At 51.8% G+C, this 25,704-nt stretch overlaps 3 protein-coding genes across 6 annotated transcripts in view; 2 read left to right on the top strand and 1 right to left on the bottom strand.

Annotated features, from left to right (window-relative positions):
• Positions 1–648: 648 nt before the first annotated feature.
• Positions 649–11,261, top strand: ARAF (A-Raf proto-oncogene, serine/threonine kinase). 3 transcript variants are annotated; one of them, XM_025277167.3, is made up of 16 exons: positions 649–855; positions 2,514–2,668; positions 2,812–2,915; positions 3,703–3,805; positions 3,889–4,043; positions 4,156–4,254; positions 5,675–5,816; positions 5,921–5,948; positions 6,028–6,173; positions 6,268–6,470; positions 8,110–8,286; positions 8,388–8,434; positions 8,921–9,039; positions 9,275–9,406; positions 10,372–10,506; positions 10,697–11,261. In XM_025277167.3, exons 2-16 carry the CDS (start codon positions 2,573–2,575, stop codon positions 10,829–10,831), a joined length of 1,821 nt encoding a protein of 606 aa, XP_025132952.1. In that variant the 5' UTR covers positions 649–855; positions 2,514–2,572; the 3' UTR covers positions 10,832–11,261. The 3 variants fall into 3 exon arrangements, with proteins under 3 accessions (XP_025132952.1, XP_006058624.1, XP_006058625.1); XM_006058562.4 differs by having other exon boundaries at positions 650–855; positions 5,660–5,816; XM_006058563.4 differs by lacking the exon at positions 649–855 and adding an exon at positions 2,288–2,423 and having other exon boundaries at positions 5,660–5,816.
• Positions 11,256–25,704, bottom strand: part of SYN1 (synapsin I) — a 54,464-nt gene continuing 40,015 nt past the window's right edge. The window contains exons 6-13 of one of the 2 annotated variants that reach the window (XM_006058559.3): positions 17,419–17,481; positions 16,224–16,366; positions 16,051–16,125; positions 15,848–15,950; positions 14,435–14,581; positions 13,968–14,055; positions 13,277–13,868; positions 11,256–12,337 (exon numbers count right to left, since the gene is read on the bottom strand). In XM_006058559.3, coding sequence (XP_006058621.2) covers positions 12,202–12,337; positions 13,277–13,868; positions 13,968–14,055; positions 14,435–14,581; positions 15,848–15,950; positions 16,051–16,125; positions 16,224–16,366; positions 17,419–17,481 — 1,347 coding nt within the window. In that variant the 3' untranslated portion in view covers positions 11,256–12,201. The remainder of the gene's footprint in view (positions 12,338–13,276; positions 13,869–13,967; positions 14,056–14,434; positions 14,582–15,847; positions 15,951–16,050; positions 16,126–16,223; positions 16,367–17,418; positions 17,482–25,704) is intronic. The other variant, XM_006058561.3, reaches the window with a different exon arrangement.
• Positions 21,616–25,542, top strand: TIMP1 (TIMP metallopeptidase inhibitor 1). Its single transcript, XM_006058558.3, has 6 exons — positions 21,616–21,773; positions 22,661–22,789; positions 23,544–23,623; positions 23,806–23,932; positions 24,185–24,309; positions 25,269–25,542. Exons 1-6 carry the CDS (start codon positions 21,638–21,640, stop codon positions 25,437–25,439), a joined length of 768 nt encoding a protein of 255 aa, XP_006058620.1. The 5' UTR covers positions 21,616–21,637; the 3' UTR covers positions 25,440–25,542.

Genomic DNA, 25,704 nt, shown 5'->3' with positions numbered 1-25,704 from the left:
AAAGGAGTTACATACATGTTGAAGGGAGGGAGAAAAAATTACAATTGAAAGTTTTCTAAGGGAACTACACCAAGAAAAGGGAAGATGGAAAGTCTCATTTGTGACACCAGAGACTATTTTACTTTTAAAAACTTTGTGTTTACCCTACAATACCTCCACATGCTTCCCAGCGTTATGCACCATTCCAGGTCCACAATTCCCCTGCACGTCTAGGATTAGTCTTTCAAAACCCGTTATCAACTCCATTCCTAAAGGAAGGAAGCCTCCGCCACTGCTAGGGTAAGACCTCCAGCCCCGGCTACACTAGAGACTCGCTGTTATCAAAAGCTATTACTACAGTCTTTCAATTGGACTACAGTCTCTCTGAAAACGTTGCAGATGTTTGGTGTGATTCCAACCCATTTCAAAGACGGTAAAACTGAGACCCAGGAATGGTACTTAGGGCACTGGGTCACTGGAGCAAAAAGAGCGCTTAAGGATCTCCCACCCATTTTCGGGAACCCCTAAAGTCAGCCCCAAGTGACCAAAAAAATAAAAGCCCTGCCTTATTCCATTGTGGCAAGATTGGGGTTAAAACCCTTGGCACGCAGGTCTTTTCCCGACTGCGCCTGCGCGAATCCGGACGAGCGAATTTGCCCTAGACCCTGACGTTTCAGGCAGCCTCTCCTAATCCGGAACACGACCCACATTCCGCCGGCCCTGCCTTGACAGGCGTGTACCTAATCCAATAAGGATGGAGGACTGAATCCTCCGAAGCCAATGACCAAAGTCCGAGGGGCGGTGGAGGCGGACTCTGTAAGGAAACAAGAAGACAGGCCCAAGATGGAGGCGGCGGCGGCTGTAGCGGCGTGACAGGTGAGGGCGGACCCGGTAGGGTTAGGTTTCTGGAGCTACTGTTGGGCACGGGTAGGGAGCCGGGAACGAAAGCTCAGCTCCAGGATGACTGCGCCTGAGCCCTGACGCCCCCCACCCGGAACCGGAGGAGTGGTTTGACCCGGGGCGAAACCATTGTCGACGGCGGGGGGGCGGATTGGAATGGGTGCAAGGCTGCGGGGGATGGTTTCGCCCGTCGCGTGTGGCAGCGCGCTTGCGCAAAGCTGGAAGGCCCTCGGTGGGCGGAGCCGGGCCGAATGTGGCTTGGGTTGTGGTATCTGTCTTGTGGAGTTCTTCTTAATCTCTTTAAGGTATCTGATGCCCATTCCTTACCAACAACGGGGAATGCGTGAAGACACGGCTCATTCCTCGCTTTCCTTATTCTGGATCAATGTCTAACCCAATAGGAGAATGTTTGAGGATTCTCACATTCCTCCCCTTTAACCCTCTCCAGCCTACATCCATTATCACTAGTAATATGTCTGCGACCCTTTCATTAGCTGTCAAGGAGAATGTTGGAGCGCCCTCTGCCTCATCTACGCTTTACCCCTGCTTATCTCACCTCAGCCACATCTGGTGATGCTCCATAACCCTCATTTCCCCCATTACAATGTCTGGTGATACCTGTTATCCACTCTTCCTCCCATTACAGTCTCTCAGTTCAGTTCAGTCGCTCAGTCATGTCCGACTCTTTGCGACCCTATGGACTGCAGCATGCCAGGCCTCCCATCACCAACTCTGGAGTTTACCCAAACTCATGTCCATTGAGTCGGTGATGCCATCCAACCATCTCATCCTCTGTCGTCCCCTTCTCCATCTGCCTTAAATCTTTCCCAGCATCAGGGTCTTTTCAAATGAGTCAGCTCTTCGCATCAGGTGGCCAAAGCATTGGAGTTTCAGCTTCAACATCAGTCCTTCCAATGGACACTCAGGACTGATCTCCTTTGGGATGGACTGGTTGGATCTCCTTGCAGTCCAGGGGACTCCTTACAGACTCCTTACAGTCTCTAGTGATGACTATTACCTCTCCCCTCAGCATAGTGTCTTTGAGCCTTTATGAACTCCCTATCACAGTCTGGTGACTCCCATTAGGCACCTAGCACAGTACCCGTGAACCTACTGTCATTACAGTCCAGGGCTTTGGGATGCCCACAATGTCCTTACAAATACTGTTTGGTGCAATTCCCATTTTCCCCAAGCTAAGGGCAGTGTCTGATGATCCTCGGTTAGTTCCCCATCACCCTGTCTGACTCCTCCCACACCGCAGTATCTGGTAACCCCCTTCTCCATTCAAAAGCCAGGACAGCCTGTTCATGTCCATTATGTACTTGACACGCCCCAGTGTAGTGCGTGCTGACTTCCCCATTAGTCCCCAGCACAGAGACTTATGTACTCCTATGCCCTGCGGGACAGTGTGTGCTGCCTCTCACTATGTCCTACCCCCACCCCTCCCCACCCCGCCCTGTGCAGTGAATCTGAGACCTTGGCACTTAAGCATGAGACAAACAACTGGAGGGGCTGAGCAGAGGAGGAACTGGATCCTTTGAGCGGTGTGGAAATAAGATTGAATTTTTTGTCCTCTGCTACTTTGCTTCCATACTATCATTATAGGACCTCTGAATTCTTCCTCTGTCTTTTAGGAGCCCCATGGCACCTACCCAGCCCCACCTTAGCCCATCTTGACAAAGTCCTAGGCTCCATGGAGCCACCACGGGGCCCCCCTGCTAACGGGGCCGAGCCCTCCCGGTCAGTGGGCACCGTCAAAGTGTACCTGCCCAACAAGCAGCGCACGGTGGTGAGTCTGATGGGAGCAAAACTGGCCGGGGGTGGGCATGGATCTTGTTGTAAATCTGGGATAAGAAATGTGACAAGGGCTGGGAGAGTCCACTGGGGACCCCTCGGGGTGCTGACTCCTTACATGTGTGCACACACACACAGGTGACTGTCCGGGATGGCATGAGTGTCTATGACTCTCTAGACAAGGCCCTCAAGGTGCGGGGTCTCAATCAAGATTGCTGTGTGGTTTACCGGCTCATCAAGGGGTAAGTGTGGCTCTCCCACCCTCAACTGGGTGCCCAGCCTTCTACCCCCTTATCAGAGTCATCCGACTCCTCCACTCTGCTGTGCAGTCTCTGTTAGTCTTCCCTTCATTTAGTGAATCCATAAGTCCATCCAGCTTTTGTCTTATTGCTTCATTAGTTCATTGGCCTGTAAGGTCAGTGATTCATTTTCTTCTTAGATCGTGAGTCCTTACCATGCTCCGTCGTCTCCTCCCGGAATTCATCTGTTTCATTCTTTCACTGTTTTATCAACTTGTCAACTCCCTCCTTCCTCTGTCTCCTCATTCTCTGTCTGCTGTGTGGGCCTTGCTGACCTTCCAGTTATTCCTCTATTTTAGAGTTCCTTAACTTTTGTATTCAGTTCACACATTGCTTTTTTTTTTTTTTTCACGCATTGCTTTTTATTTGTTATTTCACTGCCTTACCAGCTGCTTTGTCAGGGGCTTGCTTAGCACCTCTGGGATTTAGTTGTTTCTTCACTGTCTCATTTCCTCCTCCTCTTGTAGCTAAGAACATGGACTCTTCACACTGCCCTTCCACTCACAGTCCCTTGTGGCTCTGGGCAAGTCATTTCATCCCTCTTTGCCTCAGTTTCCCATACATAAATAGGGGTAAGGATAGTACTGGTTCCTAGAGTTGCCATACTAAAAATGCAACATGTCATCTATTCTTCCATGGATAGCAGGCTTGGAAGGACTTTTGGTGGGTTCCCTTCCTCCTTGTGGCCCCTGGCCACCTTCCCACTCACTCCCTTCCATGCCTTCTGCAGGCGAAAGACAGTCACCGCCTGGGACACAGCCATTGCTCCCCTGGATGGCGAGGAGCTCATTGTGGAGGTCCTCGAAGATGTCCCCCTGACCATGCACAATTTTGTGAGTGGAGAGTGGGGTCAGACCGTGGGCATGGTGGGAGAGTCCGTGACCAGGCTTCAACCTTCTCTACTCTGTGGCAACAGGTACGGAAGACGTTCTTCAGCCTGGCCTTTTGTGACTTCTGCCTTAAGTTTCTGTTCCATGGCTTCCGCTGCCAAACCTGTGGATACAAGTTCCACCAACATTGTTCCTCCAAGGTCCCCACAGTCTGTGTCGACATGAGTACCAACCGCCGACAGTGAGCCTGGCCTGGGGTGGGTGGGGAGATGGGGAGGACAGAGGCCCAGCCACCAGGCTTTTACAGACAGCTGACCCATGTTCCCTTGCTTTATACCCCAAATGCCCTCAAGGTTCTACCACAGTGTCCAGGATTTGTCCGGAAGCTCCAGACAGCACGAGGTTCCCTCAAACCGCCCCCTGAATGAGCCGCTCACCCCTCAGAGTCCCAGGTAGGGGATGCCTTAGCTGAAGGGCTACTGTCAGAAGAAAAAGATCTGGAGGCCTCGGTAGAGATCAAGCCATACTTAATTCTTTTGTCTACTCAATGAACATTTAGTGAGCACCTACAAGTGTAAGTAAGGGCATGGAGCTGTGGGGCCTCAGGCAAGTTCCCTAGTCTCTCTGGACCTTAGTTTTCTTATTTGTAAGGAAAGGATAATGATACTTTTACCACATAGGGTTCTAGTGTGGATTAAATAAATTAAGGTGGGTCCAATGCTTAGAACATGATCTAGCACAGGATAAGTTCTTCTTATTAATTATAATATATATCTATGTATATATCATCTAACTACTTTGTTAATACTTCCAGTATAACCATGCTCAAGCCTTTCTACTTTGGAATACATATTATTTTTCTCATAAATTCACTTTTACTTCTCCTTTAAGTATAATAATACTATAATATATTTCAATATTTAAATATACTATCACTAATATATCATGTTTATATGATATGCATTTTATATGTATATGTATTTTATGATGTCAGTATTTATGCTATTGTATTATGTGTTATGTTGATAATATTTTCATATAATGTAGAATATTAAACATTTTTATGTAATATATAAAATAGTAAAGTTAGGGCATTATGTTATTTTTAATTATGGGCACATGTGAATTGATTACCTATGAATTGCATTTCAGGATAGTGAAGGAAACATTAAGAAATATTTTTATAACATTATAATATATTTAATATATATCATATATAACACATGTATGTATGTAACATTAACATTATTATATGTTCATGTAAAGTATTGCCATTTTAATATAGATAACATTGTATATTACATAATGCATAATATATTTGAGTACTGCATATAGTTATACAATATTACATATTGCTCCTCCCCTACTAACTGTGTGGCTTGCTGTCCTTCCTTTAAGTCTTTGCTCAAATGTCGCTTGCTCAGAGAAGCCTTTCCTGACATGATCAGGGACACTTCTTGTCTTCTTATGTTGCTTTATTTTTTGCTTTATTGCTTCTACCATTGAATATATGAAATATTATTTGTTTTTTATTTGTCTCTCTCCCTACTGCAGTTAGTCCCATGAGGGCGAGAACCTTTGTTTTTCATTTCTTTTTTTTTTAATTTAAAAATTTTAGTACAGTTCAAATCAGCATGTGTGTAGAACCTTTATTTGTTTTGTCCACAGTTTTATTTCCACTGTCTAGAACAGTATCTGGAACACAGCTGGCAGTTAGTCAGTGTTTCTTAAACAAATGCATAATAGTAATGACAGTGGACATTTACTCTGTGTGAGCTAAACACATACCTAGGAAGGGGCAGTGGGTTGGGGGGGCATTCTACTGGTTCTCTCATTCACTCAACAGTGATTTCACAGCCTTTCCCCTGCCAGCTCCTGCACCCAGCACCGCGACCCCGAGCACTTCTCCTTCCCTGCCCAGGCCAACACCCCCCTCCAGCGCATCCGTTCCACATCCACCCCCAATGTCCACATGGTCAGCACCACAGCCCCCATGGACTCCGGCCTCATCCAGGTTGGTGTTGAGGCAGGCGGTCACCAGGGAGCACGAGGCAGAGGGGAGGGCCATTCCTGTTGTCCTCCATGTCCTCTCTCTGACTCCCAGCCCTCTTCTTCCAGCTTACTGGCCAGAATTTCAACACTGATGGTGAGCCCCCCACTGCCTGTGCCCTGAGCCCCCAACCCCACCCCACCCAGCTCCACTCACATCCTCTCTGTAACTGCAGCTGCTGGGAATAGAGGTGGTGGCGATGGAGCCCCCCGGGGGAGCCCCAGCCCAGCCAGCGTGTCCTCTGGAAGGAAGTCCCCACATTCCAAGTCCCCATCAGAGCAGCGGGAACGAAAGTCATTGGCTGATGACAAGAAGAAAGTGGTGAGCTCCAGGGGACACCTTTGGTGGGGGCACCACAGGCTGAGTGATGAGGGGTGTGGGCAGGCCCCTGAGATGCCGCCCATGTGGCCCACAGAAGAATTTGGGGTACCGGGACTCGGGCTATTACTGGGAGGTGCCACCCAGTGAGGTGCAGTTGCTGAAGAGGATCGGGACAGGCTCGTTTGGCACCGTGTTTCGCGGGCGGTGGCATGGCGATGTGGCCGTGAAGGTGCTCAAGGTGGCCCAACCCACAGCTGAGCAGGCCCAGGCCTTCAAGAACGAGATGCAGGTGCTCAGGTGAGATTGCTCGTGTGTGTGGATGGGGCGGGGGCGGCAGGCACGGCCTCCGTGCCTCTCTGGGGAAAGGCCCTGCTGGGGGTGCTTCCTCACATCCCCCATATTTATGTTGGGTTATAACCATAATAGAAGTTGTTTCTTTATCAGAGAAGTGCCTTTCCCCTCTGGGAAACGGGTATGTTTAAAGGACCTCTGATGAGGCTGTTTGTGTAAATACTGATATTAATGAATGGCCCTGCCTCCAAAATGTGACTCTTTTTGCTTGCCTCTTGTGAAATGAGTATCACTGCAGTGTTATTGTATGTACTGACATCAATAGCATAATGTTAGTTAACTGCATCGCCCAGCAGCCTGGCAGCCTTCCTTCTCCTCTGCTTGTTCTGCACCATTAGTATGTGTTTGCTGTGTTATATTCTTGTTATTAATTATAATAATACTATTCTTTAAAGAACAGTATTAAAACTATGATAAGAAGCATAATTTAATCATTGTTTGGTCAATGATTGTGATTGCTCTACTTAATATATCATTCCTACTATATTAATTCATTCACACCGAGAAGCCCTGGTACTCCCTTTTGTCACCCTAGTTACTACCACTCTTGGGGTTGCTGGTGTGGGCTTTCCCCTCTTGACAAGTGGACACAATTATGTTGCAGAGTTGATGTTTTCAGTCTCTGCTCCTTTCTGTCAAATGGCAGTGATTTGAACAGGCTGTGAATTTGCATTGTGTTTGTACTGAAACCATAACCTAACTGCTATGAAGAACTCATGTGCTGTTATCCACTCTGATGTGTGCAAAACTGTGGACCATCATTGATGTTCTTTGCATGTATGTTACCATTGTAACTATAGTAATCCTTCTATAAGGAATGAAAGTTTTCTTCTAAATGAGGGTGGCTGTTCGTACATGACAGAGTTTCTCTAAGGTAGATCCAGGTACCCAGTAGCGATAACAGCACAGACAGTGGTGTTTTTAGGGTGCTTGCTTGTGTTTGGCCATTCAGAGCACCTTACAGGTTATTATGTAGTCCTCCCAACGCCCGTGCCAGGTATCTCAGAATAATCACAGTTTTTCCGTTAAGGAAAATGAGGCACAGAGAGCTTAAGTGTCCTCCCTGAGATTGCACAGTGAGTACCTGAGGAAGCCCGGATTAGAACATAATTTTAGTCCAAACCCCAAACTCTTTACCTCTAAGCCTATCATGGTTAACAGGACATAGTCACACATCACTGATGTTTTTACTCAGCAGTTATCAATGTTATGTTGATTTATCGCTGATGAAGGTTGGCATTCCACTTTTTCATCTTATCTCAAATGGTCACAGGCTCAGGTCATGGTCATGGTTAGAGGTGTGGCAAGTTTGATGATTAAGGTGCTCCTGGTCAGTAGGGAGTGAAGGGTTATCCCTCCCTCCTGCTTTTGTTGGGAGATTTGGATGAGGAAGTTCAGGATATAAATGCTCAGCCCAGTAAACATATCTCAGAAATTCACTGAATCTGGCCATAGTCTGGTCCTGAGCCTCCTAAAAGACAGGGTGGAAATGATGGCAGAAGGCAGCAGTGAATAGCGCCCTTCCAAAGGCTCAGAAAGTTGCTGTTTGCCCTCCCTGCCCTGATACCGCCTGCCCCACCTGCAGGAAGACACGTCACGTCAACATCTTGCTGTTCATGGGCTTCATGACCCGGCCAGGATTTGCCATCATCACACAGTGGTGTGAGGGCTCCAGTCTCTACCACCACCTGCATGTGGCTGACACACGCTTCGACATGGTCCAGCTCATTGATGTGGCCCGCCAGACTGCTCAGGGCATGGAGTGAGTGTTCTGGCTCAGGGACTAGGGAAGGGGCTAGGGGGCTGGGGGTAGGGAGATGAGGTAGCCCCCAGACAGTCTGACACCTGCTTGTACCCCTACAGCTACCTCCATGCCAAGAACATCATCCACCGAGATCTCAAGTCTAACAGTATCTACCTGTCCCTCTGGGGCTGGGCTGGGGCAGACGGCACCAAACAGGATGAGGACTTAGAGGGATGGGTTTTGTGGGGGGCCCTTCTGGGGGGCAAACATGGAGGGGCACCTGTTGCATTTTCCTTTGCCAGGTGCCAGAGTTGTGGCTGGTTCAGGTGATATTCTTTGGGACTCTGGTCAGGGTCTGAGGAGTGACAGTGGTGGAAGGCATTATGGGAGTTCCTGGTCAGTGTCACAGGCATGGTGAGTGTGGGTGCCATGAGAGGAGCTTCCTAGTCAGGAGTCGCAGGGGAGCCAAGTATAGGGAGTATTAATTAGAGCTCCCCTCCAAGTCAAGATTGTAGCTAGTTTGTGTGACACTGGGGGGCTTCCGGTTAGGATTAGAGGCAATGACTGGTGTGGAGGCGTCGATGAGAGCCTCCTAGTCAGGGAAAGAAGCATGGCTATTGGGAGACCCTGTAGTGGCCCTTAACCCCGGTGGACATCTTCCTGCATGAGGGGCTCACGGTGAAGATCGGGGACTTCGGCCTGGCTACAGTAAAGACGCGGTGGAGTGGGGCCCAGCCCTTGGAGCAACCCTCGGGCTCTGTGCTATGGATGGTGAGTTGGACCAGGCTGGACTGGGGGTGTATAGGGACATGGGCTGCTGGGCTAAGATGTGGAAGGTGGAGTGGGGCCAGGGTTTCCTGCACCAGGTGTGGGTGTCTGGACCACTCATGCTTTACCTCGTGGGGGCGGCTCTGAGTTATACTCAGTGTGGCTGGTGGGATCTGGGCCTGCAGGTCAGTCACTTGCTGACCTGCACATTCCTCCTGCCCGGTCTGGTCTGCTGAAGGCAGCTGAGGTGATCCGTATGCAGGACCCGAACCCCTACAGCTTCCAGTCAGATGTCTACGCCTATGGGGTTGTGCTCTATGAGCTCATGACCGGCTCACTGCCTTACAGCCACATTGGCAGCCGAGACCAGGTGAGCCCCATACCTTACCTGCCTTATCCCAGGCCAAGGGATCCCCTTAGTCTCCAAACCTCAGATCTCCTTTGCACAGACCACCAACACCACTCTGCCCCCAAAACCCCCAAATTTTCAGAGCTGAGGACTCCCAGACTCTTCTGGGTCTTCTGTACCCAGAATTATTTCCTTCACTCATATCCACTTCTCTGGGTCCTCAAAGTCCAGAATCTCCTGAGTCCCCTATACCCAGAATCCCCCAAGTCCCCAAAAGTCCCCCTAGACACATACAGTCCTCTGACCTGTGTACTCAAACTCCTCAAAGCCCAGAATCCCATTTCTCCCAGAAACAATCCCTTTGTGCTTCTGGAATCCCCACAGATACCCACAACCACTGAGGCCTTGGGTATCTGTCAAGCTCTAGGGCCCTTGAATCCACAATACTCAAGGCCCCAGACTCTCATATTTCTCCAGGTTCAAAGACTAGAATCTCCCAGGCCCTCAGAAACCCAAGATCCTCTAGGCTCCAGGTACCAATAGTCTTTGGGTCTTGAGCACTCACTGTCCTACAGGCCACTTGGACCCATAGTCCTCTCAGCCCTGGACCACTACAGAAATACAGGTTCCTGAGGACTACCAGCCTTTAACTCCCTGCAGACTCAGAACTTCACATTTCCCCCAGGCTCAGTTCTTTCCAGGCCCCTAAGCCCCCTAGAAACCTGTGGGCCCATAATCCTTTGGGCCCCAGATACTTAACCATCTTTGATCCCCCCAAGCTTAAATCCTTCTGTTCTATTAAGCAGAGAATCCTTCCAAGTCCTCAGGGACCCAGAATCTCTAGATCCACCAGATACCCACAGTCCTCTGGGCCCCAATATCCAGAATACCCCAGTTCTCCCAAAAGGAGTCCCTGAGGTCCCTCAAGACCCAGAATTCCCTGGGCTTCCCAGCCCAGATCACCCCATTCCTGTCCCCTCTCCCAGATTATCTTTATGGTGGGCCGTGGCTATCTGTCCCCGGACCTCAGCAAAATCTCCAGCAATTGCCCCAAGGCCATGAGGCGCCTGCTGTCTGACTGCCTGAAGTTCCAGCGGGAGGAGCGGCCCCTTTTTCCCCAGGTGGGCTGAGGAGGAGGGCTGGACACCCTGGGGAGGGAGCCTCTGAGGAGCGAATGTGAACTGTGTGTGTTCAAGGCTCCGAAGTGTACAATGTGTGTGAGTGTGTGTTTCCCCTTTAGACTGGGGTTTGGGGGTGTTTGGATGCCCACGTGGCTCTGGACACCCCCTCCTCACCTGCCCCTGCCCCCAGATCCTGGCCACGATTGAGCTGCTGCAGCGGTCACTCCCCAAGATTGAGCGGAGTGCCTCCGAACCCTCCTTGCACCGTACCCAGGCTGATGAGTTGCCTGCCTGCCTACTCAGCGCAGCCCGCCTTGCGCCTTAGGCCCCACCCCCAGCCACCAGGGAGCCCATCTCAGCCTCCCACGCCAAGGAGCCCTTCCCACCAACCAATCAATGTTCTGTCTCTGCCCTGATACTGCCTCAGGATCCCCCATCCCTGCCCTGGGAGATGAGGGGGTGCCCATGTACTTTTCCAGTTCCTCTGGAACTGGGGGACCCTTGAAGACCAAACCCATAATTTGGTTTCCTCTTGGCTTTGGGGATACTTTTAAATTCAGGAGCTCCTCCATCTCCAATGGCTGGGATTTGTGACAAGAATTCCACTGAGCACCTCTCTGTAATTTGTGCCTGATGTGCCTTCCACTGGATTTTGGGGTCCCAGCACCCCATGTGGATTTGGGGGTCCCTCTGTCTCCTTTCCACCATTCAAGGACTCCCCTCTTTCTTCACCAAGAAGCACAGAATTCTGCTGGGCCTTTGCTTGTTTATTTTGCTTCCCGACTCTTCTCATGGGGTTCAGAGCCGCTGAGGGGTGAGGGTGAGTCCAGGCAAGGTTGGAGTTTGGGGGGAGGTGCGGATCACACAAACAGTGCCACTGCACGCATCACCACAGGCGGCACGATGAACGAGGACCACATATGCCAAGCACGGGCACGAGAGGAGGCCACGTCAGTCACAGACACAGACATCACGGCAAAGGTGGGGAAGTGGGAGACCACTGGCCTTCTGTGTGCACAGGATGCTGGGAGGATGGGTGGAGTTTGCATATTTAAAGACAGCTGTCAGAGGCAGGAAAGTGAGGCAGGGGTCCCTGGGGAACTGAGGGGTCCTAGCAGTGGGAGGAGCTCTCAGTGTGTTGAATGGGGTTGAGGGCAGGGAGGACTGAAGGGAAAACCTTGAGGGGCTTGGTGGGGACAGTTGAACAGGTGGATCCCCAGAGATGGGAAATCCAAAGAAAGGGTATCAAAGGGAGGGGTTTCTTAAGGATTGGGGAAATTTTGCTGGGGAACAAGGTGCGCTGGAGAGCTCTGGGGGCAGGAGTGGGGTTTCCCAGGAATTTCAGGGCTCCAGGAGTGATTGCCTGGTGTTTGGAAGCTTCCAGGAAGGAAAATGCACTCGGAGGGCACCAGGGGTTGAGGTCTTCAGGGATCTGGAGGTTCTAAAACTGAGAAGTAGTTCTTGAGATGACTGAGAGTGGGGTTTTCAAAGGACGTGGGAATTCCAAATGTGAGGATTGGATTTAGGACCAGGAGTGAGGTTTCCCCAGGGACTTGAGCATTCTGAGGAGTGAGAAGAGGGATCTTGATGATCCAGGAGAGGACTTCTCAAGGGATGAGATTTCCAAAAGTGAGAAATAGATTCAAGGCCCAGACAGGGGTTGCCCAGGGATTTGGGGGTTCTCAGGGTAGGGTGTCAGTCGGAGAAGAGGCTTGCGAAAGACTTCCTCAGGCTGCGGATGGTCTCAGCTTTCACCTCATCCTGGCTAAGGCTGGGCCTGGGCGGGGCTGGCTCTGGAAGGTTGAAGGCATTGGTCAGAGACTGGGATTTGCTAGAGAGAAACAAGGTGGAGGCGTGGGAGGAAGGGGGAAGAGGAAGGGAGGAGGGGGAGAGAAACACAACGTTACCCCAGGCCCGGCCCCAGCCCTGCCCCTCTGGTCCTGGGGCTGTGCCTGTTACCCTCCCACCCAGCAGCACAGGCCTGGACCCTGAGGGATTCTCAGGAGTGGGGGAGTCCTGGGCTGGGTGGGAGGATCTGGATCCAGGGTGAGGAAGCCTGGGATGTATGGGAAGAGTTCTGGGCTGAATCTTCTCAGAATTCTAGACCAGATTGGGAGGTGTTTGATACAAGGTGATGATGGGCAGGAAGGTTTCTAGTCCAAGGGCGAGGAGTCCAGAAAGAGGGGTGGTGTAGGGCTTGGACCAAGGACAGGCTGGAAGGGGAAGATCTGAGGGGGGAGCAGTTGGATGGGGCAGGGAGGGCTTTTGAGGTAATGGAGGAGGTCTGGAATGGACAGAGAGGATAGTGTGATTTGGGAGGAGACTCGGATGGACAAGAAGGGAGCCTAGACTCTAGAGAAAGGAGGAGGATGACTGGAAAGTGAAGTAACTTAGGAGGATTGTGGATTGGGCTGGGAGGAGTTTGGGGGTTCAGTTGCAGGGAGGTTGGGTAGGAGGAGAATGAGTTGGGCAGGGAAGTACTGAAGAAGGGTTAGCAAGGCACCTGGGGTAGGCCAAGAGGAGCTGGGCTGGGGGGCTTTCCCAGGGCCTACAGGGAGGATTCTGAACTGAAAGGGGGGGTTCTCTGGAATGGAGGGTAGGAGCTTCTGTGAACCAGGAAGGGTCTGGCTCAGACTGGAACCGGAGAGAGAGCTGTTAGGACCCCGTGCAGGACCGGAGTCTGAGGAGCCGGGGATCCCAGGGCTGCCCTCCACGTGCAGGAGCCCATTTTGTGAGCAGCAAGGTGAGGGCTGCTGTGGGGTCCTCTTACTTGAGCTGCGGGTGTGGGGGTCCCCCGGCAGCAGCAGTGGCAGGTGGTGGCACATCCTGGCTGGGTTTCTGGGCCAGTTGTGGCTTGGTGGGACGTCCAGCAGGACCTGGGCCACTGGGTCGCGGCTGCTGTGTAGTGGGTGGCCCAGTGCGGGGCATGGGACCCGCCTGGCTGGCCTGGCGTGTGGGGCCAGCAGGGCCTGGGGGTTTCTGGGGTGGGCCCTGGCGCTGCTGACCACCCGGTGGAACTCCTGAGGCCTTTGGCGGAACCTGACCAGAGACCGATGTCTGACGAGTAGCCTGTGGGGGGCCCGCCTGGCGCTGAGGAGATGGGGAGGCGGGTGGGCGGGTAGCTGGAGGTGCCCCAGGTCCTCCAGCCACTGGCCGGGATTGGCGGCCTTGACCCTGGGTCAGCGGTGTGGCCTGGGATGCAGGCTGCTGGGGCACTGATGTGGGACTTGGTAGACGCTGGGGCAGGGGGCTGCCAGCAGGGGGTCCAAGGCCCGAAAGGTGCTGCTGGCCCTGTGGGGTCGGGCGCTGCTGCAACGGGGGTCCCTGGCGTTGGGGGCCTGGGCCCGGCTGTGGAGGGCCGCCTGAGGGACAGAGAGAAAGTGCACATGTGAGAGCGAGCCAGTGAGAGGTAGGAGGCTACCGGGCAGAGTCGGGGCCCAGGAAGCTGGCCCCTCACTTACCCTGTGGCGGGGGTCGTTGCTGAGCTGGGGGCCCCGCTGGCTGCTGGGAGATCTGGCGGCCCAAGGGCAGGGCCCCTGGGGACGGAGTCTGCGGCAGAGGAGTGGAGCAGGAGAGGTTAAAAATAGTTACCAGCCAGTGGGGCATCAGCCAATCAGAATGACACGGGTTCCCTGTATGCTGGGTGTTGCCGCATTTGTGGCTGAGCTGAGGGATGGCAGGTTGTGGGGTGGGGGGGGGGGGGAATTTATTCCCAGGGGAGGGGTCAGGAGGTACTCAGGGAAGTCAGGGTAGCAACTATTTATCAAATTTTTAAATATTGGACAATTTTTAAAAGTTGGTCATTGCCGCAACACATGTGTGTCCCTGTGTTACTCTTAGCCTGCTGGTTATCAGCTTTATGACACAGCATGACCAAGGGCTGGCCTGCCCACATCTAGCCCCTGAGGGCCAGAGCCAGGGGCCTGACCTGGCTGTGGGAGCCCCTGCCAGGGGAGGCATCCCGCTGCTGCTGCCGGGGCAGGGCCTGGGCCATCTTGTTGACCACGAGCTCTACGATGAGCTGCTTGTCTTCATCCTGGTGGTCACCGATGAGCGGCATGGAGGAGCCCACCACCTGGAGGAGGAGAGGGGATCCGGTGAGGAGAGAAGCAGGAAGTGCATGGGAGGGCAAGGATGACAAAGTGCTTGAAAAGTTGGAAAGAGGCATGACTGGCAGCTGGCCAGGAAACAAACTTTGGTTTGAGAGGCACTGATTATGCAGTGTGGGAAGGCTTGTCTTTTACGAGATACCTTACAGCTTAGGATATACAAACAGGGATGAGCAAATGAGGGCTTACCTACCGGCCAAATCTGGCCCAGCACCTGTTTCTGTACAGTCCGCCCCCCTCCCCCACCGCCTCCTGAACTAAGGGTGGGTTTTATATTTTTTAATGGTTGAGAAAAAAACCAAAAGATTTCATGTCCTGAGAAAACTATATGAAATTTAAATTTCAGTGTCCATAAACCAAGTTTCATGGTAACACAACCCCCTTTACTTTCTTGCCATATTGTCTGTGGCTGCTCTTGTAGAACTGAGGAGCTGCAACAGACATTATATGGCCCACAAAGCCAAAAATACACACTGTCTGGCCTCGGTAGAAAAAGTTTGCCAATCCCTGCTTTATAGTTTGCTAGGTGCTTTGTCCTTTACAAAGAACTTTGGGGTTTATGTGCTACTTTACAGCATACAAAGCGCCTTGCCCTTGACAAAGGACTGTTGCATATATGGTGTGTTTAGGCTTTAGAAAGTACTTTGCAAAGGGCACCACTGTTTACAAGATGCTTACCATTTATAAAGCACTACCATTTACCGTGCACTCTGAATTTTCAAGGTATTTTAGTTTACGAATTGCTTTACTGTTTGCTGGGGACACTGCTGCTTACAGAGAGCTTTAGAATTTTAAAAGCACTTTGCTATTCATGAAGCAGTACCTTCTTAAGGTACTTTACAGTTCGCAGAATGCTTTAGTGTCAGCCACCACTCTCTGAAGTTCTTTATAGCTTACAAAGTTCTTCGCTGTCAGCCAAGTGCAAGTTCACAGAATACTTTGAAGATTACTAAGTGCTTGGTCATTCACCATGGTGTCTCAGTTCACAGAGGACATTGTAATTGAACAAATATTTTGCTATTCACCAAAGATGTCCAAGTTTCACAGAGCAGTTTAGAATTTACTAAGAATTTTGCCACTTGCCAGGGAAATCCCAGTTCACAAGGCACTTTACAGTTTTACATACCGCCATTCATTCAGGGCTTTCTGGGCCCTGGCATGCTTCACAGAGTGTTGCTGCCCTGCACCTGCTAGTGTGTCTGTGCCCCCACCAAATTCTGGAGTGCTCCCACCTCAATGATGTGATCTCGTCCATCCTTGCCATGCAGCGCTTCCACTGCACAGATGTCCAATCCCCCAAAAATCTCTGAGCACGTGTCCACCCACAGCTTGTACCTGCCAAAATGCAAGGCGAGGAAGCCTGTCAGTACCTGGTCTGGGCAGCCACACTTCCACTCTTCCCCGCATCAGCCCCCACCAAGGTCAGGCCACCCACCTGTCAGACATAGCAATCTGCTCAAGCATCGCAGAACCAGTGTTGGTCTTCCAGTTTCCTGACACTGATGTCCTCCTGGAGAACAAAAGGAGACAGGAGAGAGGCTCAGGGGGCCTGGGCTGCACAAGGCAGGGCAGGGGGACCCCTCCCCAGGCCTTGGTCTTTCCACTCACATGTAGGCCTTGTAGTTCTGCCCAATCTTCTGGATGCGTACATCGTATTTGGCATCAATGAAGGGCTCGGTGGTGGCATACGTCTTGGTCAGTGCCACGACACTCGCAATGTCCTGGAAGTCATGCTGGTTGTCCACCTTGACCTATGGGAGTGGGGTGGGAGTCAGGGCCCAGTTAGGACGGGGCGGTAGTGGGCAGTGGGGGTGCCTTGGGGCAAATGACACAGGTGAGATGAGTGCACAGAAATTCAGTAGATAACCCCAAGGCAGTCAAGCATGTATTCATTCTGGGCCTCCTGGTTTTTACGTGTGCATGCAGATACCTCATGGGGTGTGAGTACATACAACCTGATTTTTAGACTCTTTTACTTTAAATGGGTCAGTTTATGGTATGTGCATTATACTCAATAAAGCTGTGAGAAAATTGTGTGTATATACAGTATATGAATATGGGCACCCAGACACAAAATCCATTGTATATACAATATATAAACAGAAGCATTGGCACAAACATAAAAATTACAAGTCTGCTTTCTATGAACACACAGACAAAATCAGATGGGTGGACAGCACACAGGATCCCGAGACCCTTGAATGTAAAAGATGACATAGTATGTGAGGCCTGCCTACATACAAACACAGGGCTGGAAACACTAACAAATAACAGGACACACAAAACTGGCTGAGTGCAGGATAGAAAACTGGGCCAACAAATGTAAGCACGTGGAAAAATACAAATAGATAAAGGACACACATACAGAATTATTTTATTCACTGAATACACAATATACTTCTACAGGCATACTTTCTTGGAGATACTGTGGATTTAGTTCTAGACCACCGCGATAAAGTGCAGGTCATAATAAAGCAAGTCACAAATTTTTTTGGTTTTCCAGTGCATATAGAAATTGTATTTATACTGTATTCTGTTAAGTGAAATACATATCTAAAAGAATAATGTACATACCTTAATTTTAAAATACTTTATTGCTAAAAGATGCTAGCCATCATCTGACAATGCAGGGTTGCCATGCACCTTCAATTTGTAAAAAAAAAAAAAAAAAAAAAAAAGTACCTGTGAAGAGCAATAAAGGGAAGTGCAATAGAACGAGGTATGCCTGTACTTACACCTGCACAGCGCCAGGAATACGCATCATTTACAAGCACACAGGTCCAAACCCCACCTGGCGACTTACCTTGCCCATCCCAGAGTGTGCGTGCCCCATCTTCACAACCACAGGGTACGTTGTGCTGCTGAGCTGGTAGGGTGGAAAGGCAGAGTGTGGTCAGTGGTCAGGGCATGAGGGCTGACAGCTTGGGGCAGGGGTGAGGGGAGCCCATCCAGTGGGAGCCACACTCAGCCATTTTCCCACAAGAGGTGGGTCAGAGATAGCCAGCTAGCAGCTGGGGGTCACACAGCACTTGGGAGCTCAGACTCCAACCCAGAGCCCTGCCTGCCTGTCCCTCCCTCCACCACCCCCGAGTCCCAGACTTCCCGCCTCTGCTTTCCCGGGCAGAGGCATGGGTAAGGGGTGGGGGACTTTTCCGGAAAAGGGAAAGTTTATTTTTACAGTGAATGGATGGATGATAGAGAAGTGAGTATGTGCATGTGCGTGTGTAGGGGTGTGGTGGTGAGCATGTAGCAACTGGACCCCTCAGCCAGGCCTTGTATGTGCATCTCCTCCACACACATACACAACCCAGAGACAGACAAACCCTCAGAACTCAGATCTACACTGCCACACCCAGAGGTTCCCACACACGCTGAGACCCAGACAGTGGAAAGACCCACCGCCAACACAAGCTCTGGAGCACGCCTTGTTCTCTGGCCACACAGCCAGCCAGCCAGCCCAGCAGTATACACTCAACACTTGTAGACATGCAGTCCATACTTTTGGGCACAGAGGTACACACAGCCCTCCTCTCACCCAAAGCCATGTAACAGAGGGACACACAACACAAAGATTACCTGTGCAACACTGAGACCCAACCCTCAGAGGCACACAGAAGTGTGACAGGCACATACAACAGAACTGGGTACATATTCAACACTCACACATACAATATTCCTAGGCGTATGCACACCGAACGGAAAGACCCCCTCTACATCCAGAGGTACACACACTTCTAGGTATTCACAGAAGCACTGAGACCCACAACACAGAGACACACCACCCTCCTGGACACATACAAAATGTATCTAGGGACACACATACATATAAAACTTGCCTTGCCATATATACAAACAGGCATGTACACAACCAGGGACATCACAACCTCTTAAGTACGTGAACAACACTGGGGTGTGTATGTGCACGCACACACATTTAGGTGTGAGGATACCTCAAGTCTCCCCCGACCCTGGGCAGGGTAGAGGGAACTGAGTTAGCCGACCCCAGCCTCACCACACATGGATGCACACACAGGGTTGTGCCCTCCCTCCGCTGTGTCGACGGGCGACAGGGTAGAGAGCAGCATTCCCGGAGGGGCTGCTGGGGTGGTGGCGGTTCTCAGTTCCCGACACAGGCACAGGAAGCCCGCAAGGTCAGGGTGGCCGATTGACCTTCAGGCCTCACCCTCCCTCCACCGCCCCCCTACCTTCCTCATTTCCCAAATGAGTGGCGTCACGATGGGGTGCTGAGAAGCACCGAGTTGTTACCTTGTTGCCAGGATGCTTTAGATAGCGTTCCAGGCAAACCGGGCAGAAATGGCAGGTGATGTAACACAGGCGCACACCCAGCTTACGGGGTGACAGCACACCCTTAGTTCCGTGCGCAACCCAGACCTGCTTTACAGAGGCAGATACAACTCCAGAAGCAACACAGACATAGTGGGCTCTCCGAAACATTCAGGTACACACCGCACACACACCACACACCGCACACACACCACACACATACCGCACACCACACAGAGGAGCACACACCACCTAAAACCACACACACACCCCTCAGAAGCAGAGACACAACAGGATGCTGTGTGTAAGCGCACATGCACACTCCCCCCTGAAGTCTTTAGGCCCCTTTTATAAACCTTGTTTTCTCTGGACCTGAGCCTGAACACAACACTGTATGTATGTGTGTGTGTGCCCACACATGCTGTGCCTGTAGGGATCTCTGAACACTGGGATCCCTGAGCCAGCCCTAGGTTTGAATCTTGGCCTCTCCTCTTCCTAAGGCCATGTTTAACCCCAAGCAGGTCACTTAACCCCCTCCAGGCCTCAGTTTCCTGATCTGTACATAGGGCACAATCAGGCCCAAGCACTTGGTGTGTGGGAGGACTGTCAGGTGTCTGCACACCCAGCTGAACCCCACATCCCCCACACCCACCTCACCAGGTGGCCATACCAGCTGGACTACCCCTCCAGAAAACCCCACTGGTTTCGAGATCTGCACAATAACCCGCATCCACACAACCCCTCATGTGTAGACAGTGGGCAAAACTCTGTGCTGACTCAGGTTTCAGACTCAGAGAGCTGGCGTCAGAAGCAGCGCTAGCGAGGGGCTGCAGCAGGACTTTCCCTGCCCTCACTTCTCCCTTTGCCCCACCACTGACTTACTCAGCCCCCGTCTCATCACTCTCACTCCCCACTTTCACAATCAGCTTCTCTAAATTCCTGGTTTATGTCTCTTCCCCCTTATCTAGTCCCCCCCCCCACCTCCGCCCCAACCCAAAGAGTCATTTCTTCACTCTCATTCCTGGGCAGATCACTCGACCCTTTTGTCTGTTTCCTCATCAGGATAATGAGAACAGGAACAGTCTCTAACTCACAGATTTTTGTGAGGAACACAACAGCTATTTCAGACAAAACATTTAGCACTGGCATGGTAAAGCCTGTGCTGGCTTTAGTATCTGGCACACAGGAAGTCTCCATCCTCAAAAAGTGTTGAGCACTATTATTATTATTGATTTTAACATCCCTAGGTTCAGATCAGATCGTCGCCCTAGGTTCAGATCAGATCGTCGCTCAGTCGTGTCGACTCTTTGCGACCCCATGAATCGCAGCACACCAGGCCTCCCTGTCGTTAGCCAATATTAATAGACAAGGAGGTAATCGGGACTGATGACATAGAGTAGCTACAAAGATTTAAGAGCAGTGTTTGATGTGTAGTAATAGTAAGAACTCCCTAGTGCTGGCAGTAGTTTCTGTTGTGGCGGTATTGGTGATGGTGATGGTTGTGCTAACCTTGCTGAGTTAATCAAGCTTAATTAGCAAGGAGGTAACAGAGATCTGATGACAGAATTACACGAAGGCTTCAGGGCACAGTATATAATAAGTGCTCCGGAAGAGGCTGCTATCATCATTATTGGCTTGTCCTCCCTGAACTAACCAAGGATGTTAACTGGCCCTCAGAGCCCTTTCCCAGGACCCAGGGAAGGTCCAGGCAGCATCTGGAAGCTGGTGGACAGATTGTCTCACCCCACCCCCCACCAGGGGCATGGGAAGGTTGGTGGGGAAGAGGGAGGGCAGGATGGGAGGGGATCTGTTTTCTACTGACTCACTGGCCTCTTTCACCACCTTTCAGCTCCCCCCACCCCAATGCTCATTCATTCACTGGCAGCTTCCCTGCTTTCCAGGACTGTGCTCTGCCTGGGTTAAGATCCTGGCACCAGTTAGCCTAGGTTCAAATCCCAGCCATGCCCTGTGGTCCTGGGAAAGTTCTTCAGTTCCTCTCTGCCTCCTCTGGGAAATGGGGATAATATCAATAACCATCTCAGAGGCTTATCATGAGCTTGAAGTGAGTTGTGTTAGTTGCTCAGTTGTGTCTGATTCTTTGCGACCCCATGGACTGTAGCCTGCCAGGCTCCTCTGTCCATGGGATTCTCCAGGCAAGAATACCCGAGTGGGTTGCCATTTCCTTCTCCATGAAGTGAGTTGGTGCTATATAAATGCTGATTGTTTGCCTGTTTTTGTTTTTGTTTTTTTCTGAGAGGGGTTAAGATCCAGGCTTTGGCTCTACGACCTGAGTTCAAATCCCAGTTCTGCCACTTATTAACTGTGAGCTTGGATAAATCATTTAACCGCCTGTGCCTCAGTTTCCCCACTGTATCCGTCCTCCATTCACCTGACCTATCTCCCTCCACTGTTTCTATTTGTTTGCTCTCTGCCTCCCCCCACAGTAGTTGCACACCAAAGTGTTTATTGAAGGAAGGAACCATTTGGGCTTCACCCATGAGGGGTTTGGGGGGATGTGGGTGATCAGTTAGATTCTGGAGACTTTAGGGAATTGCATTGGGCGGAATCCTGTCTGTAACCCTCCGCTGAGACCGCCTGGAGGGATAGTGCCTGACGTGGAGACGGGGGAGGGGGTGGTCAGGGCGAGGCTCTGGGGGAGGGAGAGGAGAAGGATGCATCTCCTTTTTGGCAGTCCAGGGCCCGCCCCTTGGCCTCCGCGGATGGTGGGCGGATGAGTAATGCATCCAGGAAGCCTGGAGGCCTGTGGTTTCCTACCGCTGCTGCTACCCCGCCCTCGCATGGATATTTATCCTCCGCAGCTCAGGCCCTGCCGCCATCGCCGCAGACCCAGCGCCCAGAGAGGCTACACCAGAGGTAGGCAGGGGCTTGGGCGGCCCGCAGGGCCTGGAACTGGGCTGGAGCTTTCCTGCCTGATACTCGGCTGCTCAGCCTGGCCGGCGGGTACCAGGACCTTGGGCTGGAGCAGGGGAAAAGGGCGGGGGCGGGGGAGGGGGGCTGGAATCGCTCTTTCAATCCCAGCACTCCCAACTCCTTTGAACCCCTGACATCCATCCCCAGCTCCCCTAAAGCCACGAGCCCCGAAAGCCACGAGCCCCTAAAGCCACAGCTGTCTCCCAAGCTGCCAAGTCCCCTAAATTCCCTCTTTGTCCCCCAGCAACCCAAACCCCCGAAGCTCCCTCAGCCCCCACAATCCCTAGCTTCCCAAATTCCCAACTCCCTAAACTCAAAGCTTTCTCTGCACCCTAATTCCTCAGGCACCCCACCCCCTTAAGCCCTCAAACTCTGTCAACTTCTTAAATCCCCAAGCTCCTCCAAATTCCTCAACTTCCTTCAACTGCCCCACCTCCTCTACAACTCAATATGCACAACCCCCAAACTCCCAACCTCCCTGCAAACTCCTTCAGCTCCCCTAACCCCAAATTCTTCAGCCCCAACTCCTCAACCCTCCCACTTCTTTGGCACCCCGAAATTCTCCAACTCCCCCAGCCCCCTAAACACTGCAGCCCCATAACTCACCCACTTACCTAGTGCTCAAAGTTGAAATTGCTCAAACTCCATGACTCCTAAACTCTCCTGACTCCCTATCCCCCTAAACTCTCCTGGGTTCTCAAATCCCCAAGCCCCTTAAAATCCCCACTGTGTGTGTGTGGAGGGGTGTGGTGTAGAGTGGGGTGGGAGGCCTGCCCAGGTATGTGGATCAGCTGGGCTGGGGGCCCTCTGAACCCTCCCCCCCCCCACAGAACGCACCATGGCCCCCTTTGCACCCATGGCCTCTGGCATCCTGTTGCTGCTGTGGCTCACGGCCCCCAGCCGAGCCTGTACCTGCGTCCCACCCCACCCACAGACGGCCTTCTGCAGCTCCGATGTCGGTGAGTGTGCCCACCTCGCCCACACACTCCCAGCTCTGGTTTCCCTCTCAGGTCAGCGGGGTGCACGAGGGTGCCTACCTCTAGAACAATTCCACTCAGCACACTGACTCTGCTTTAGCTGCTCTGCATCCTCACGCTTTCTTGATTACTCAAGGCCCAGACCAACCTCAGAGCCCTTGTACTGGCTGCTGCTTCTGCCTGGTATACCCATCCCCCCAGGTATCCACATAAGTGGCTGCCTTAAATGTCACCTTCTCAGGATGACCTTCCCTGACCACCCTATTCAAAACTTGAACCCCTGTCCCCTAGTACTCCTGATCCCCCTCACCCAGCTCTGAAGTTCCCTATCACACTTACTACCTTCTAACGTCCCATATACTTAATTATTTCACGTGTGTTTAGTCTCCTCCTAGTTAGACTGTGAGCACCACAAAGGGAGAGATTTCTGTGTTTTGTTCCCTGCTGTGTCCCTGACACCCAGAACAGTGCTCTGGCACGGAGGAGATGCTCTAAAATATTTGTTGTGTGAACAAACACAGGATGAATATAGGAAAAAGGGTTGAAGCAGTGCTTGGCCAAGAATAGGCATTCAACATACACATGAGACAATTAACAAATGTATAAATCTCTAGGGTGCTGTCTGGCATCCAGCAATCCCTATTTAAGGATGTGCTTTGCTAGTATTATTGTGATTATTTGTATTGGCCCCTTGTAGTCCCTTTGACTTGTTTTTGTTTCCCCTCTTCTTTTGCAGTCATCAGGGCCAAGTTCGTGGGGACCGCAGAAGTCAATGAGACTGCCTTATACCAGCGTTATGAGATCAAGATGACTAAGGTAACCCTTCAGTTCTTGCCCCAGCAGTTCCTAACATCTTCCTCCCCATCAGAATAAAAGCCTCTGGCCACTGGTTTGGCGGGAAAGTTAGCTGTGATCTCAGGATGCTATCTGACTTCAGGGAAGAATGTGGAGTGGGAGGGCTGTGTCAGTACAAGACTCTTGCCTTCATCCACTGACAGATGTTCAAAGGGTTCAGTGCCTTGAGGGATGCCCCTGACATCCGGTTCATCTACACCCCTGCCATGGAGAGCGTCTGCGGATACTTCCACAGGTCCCAGAACCGCAGTGAGGAGTTTCTCATAGCTGGTGAGGTTCCACCCCATCGCCCTGTGCCACGCCAACCCTCCGCTGCTGCCTGGCAACTGCGCAAGTGCAAGGGAAGGGAGGCTCTAAAAGAATGATCCCCGTTGAAATGAGGAATGCCCTAATTTCAGCCTATCAGAAGGCTGGGGCTTTACCCAGCGGGTGTCGGAGGTCCTGGGACACCAATCTGGTGCCACTCTGTCCCTGGCTTAGCCAATCAGAAGCTGCCTATTGACCCCCCCTCCCCCACCACAGGACAATTGTCGAATGGGCACCTGCACATCACCACCTGCAGTTTTGTGGCTCCCTGGAACAGCATGAGTTCTGCTCAGCGCCGGGGATTCACCAAGACCTATGCTGCTGGTTGTGAGGAATGCACAGTGAGTGCCTGGAGCCTGCCTACCTCCTGGAGAACAGTCCTTTGTCTTGTCCCCAAACCACGGCTTGTTTCTTGCTCCCTCTAGCTATTCCTTGTCCCCATGGCTGCTCCCCAAACCCTAGGGATATTCCTATTCTCTCTTGCTGTTTCCTCAAATCCGAGACTGTTCCTCGGACATTCTGCTTGTTCCTTTGCCCTGTGTCTGATACCTGGGGATTCGCAGTTCCCTAGACTATCTGCCGGAGAAGGCAGTGGCAACCCACTCCAGTGTTCTTGCCTGGAAAATCCCATGGACGGAGGAGCCTGGTAGGCTGCAGTCCATGGGGTCGCTAGGAGTCGGACATGACTGAGCAACTTTACTTTCACTTTTCACTTTTCATGCATTGGAGAAGGAAATGGCAACCCACTCCAGTATTCTTGCCTGGAGAATCCCAGGGACAGAGGAGCCTGGTGGGCTGCCGTCTATGGGGTCGCACAGAGTTGAACACGACTGAAGCGACACAGCAGCAGCAGCAGACTATCTGCCTGCTTTCTGTTCCTCTCACTCCCCCTTGTGACTGCTCTGCCACTCGGAGGGTTCCAGGATTGCTCCCTGATGGCCCTGGAAGTCCTCTGACCCCAGTGACTGTCTCTGAGCCCCATGTCTCCTTCTTAGGCTTAAGTTTCCTGCCTTCCAGTTGTTCCCTGCTACTGCCAGCTATTCCCCGTCCAATGGGACGGTCCCCCCAGGTGACCTGCCTGACTGCTCCCCTACCACCATTCCAGGAAACTGATCTTTGACATGGATTGCTGTCATCTCACCAAGCCCAATGACTATTCCCCACAATGGGAGGGACTGTTTTTGAGTCTGTACCCACCAGGTCTCCCTAGCAGCTCTGTGTTAACAGCTGAAGAGTGCAAAGTTCTCTGGAGGGGCAGGAGGAGAAGCCCTCAGAGCTGTTCCTCCCTCCCCTCCTCCAGGTGTTTCCCTGCTCATCCATCCCCTGCAAACTGCAGAGCGACACTCACTGCTTGTGGACGGACCAGCTGCTCACAGGCTCTGACAAGGGGTTCCAGAGCCGCCACCTGGCCTGCCTGCCCCGGGAGCCAGGGCTGTGCACCTGGCAGTCCTTGCGGGCCCAGATGGCCTGAATCCTGCCCCCAGCAGAAGCTGAAGCCCGCACAGTGTTCGCCCCTGTTTCCACTCCCACCTTTTTTTCTTCAAGAGGATGAAATAAAGAACTACCACCCAGCAGGCAGTCTCCCTGTGTAGTGTCTGGGAACAAACCCATGTCACTTGATGACCTGGTGGGGGTACCCGGGGACCAATGCTGAGGGAGTGAGGGGTGTCCAATGCTTTTTATATTTTATATACAGTTTGAGGTATTGATAATTATTCTGTACATTGGCATTAGCA

The sequence above is a fragment of the Bubalus bubalis genome, chromosome X (genome assembly GCF_019923935.1).
Source record: "Bubalus bubalis isolate 160015118507 breed Murrah chromosome X, NDDB_SH_1, whole genome shotgun sequence".
NCBI classification, from domain to species: Eukaryota; Metazoa; Chordata; class Mammalia; order Artiodactyla; family Bovidae; genus Bubalus; species Bubalus bubalis.
Note: the sequence above shows the minus strand (reverse complement) of the source record. Positions and strands in the feature narration are given on the sequence as shown.

Bases quoted from the DNA above. Each gene is read 5' to 3' on its own strand.
- ARAF (XM_006058562.4), top strand. From the start codon at position 2,573: ATGGAGCCACCACGGGGCCCCCCTGCTAACGGGGCCGAGCCCTCCCGG. The intron at 5,949-6,027 runs GTGAGCCCCCCA...CTGTAACTGCAG, and splicing joins CCAGAATTTCAACACTGATG to CTGCTGGGAATAGAGGTGGT. The intron at 8,287-8,387 runs GTGAGTGTTCTG...GTACCCCTACAG, and splicing joins CAGACTGCTCAGGGCATGGA to CTACCTCCATGCCAAGAACA.
- TIMP1 (XM_006058558.3), top strand. From the start codon at position 21,638: ATGCATCCAGGAAGCCTGGAGGCCTGTGGTTTCCTACCGCTGCTGCTA. The intron at 22,790-23,543 runs GTGAGTGTGCCC...CTTCTTTTGCAG, and splicing joins CTTCTGCAGCTCCGATGTCG to TCATCAGGGCCAAGTTCGTG. The intron at 23,624-23,805 runs GTAACCCTTCAG...ATCCACTGACAG, and splicing joins ATGAGATCAAGATGACTAAG to ATGTTCAAAGGGTTCAGTGC.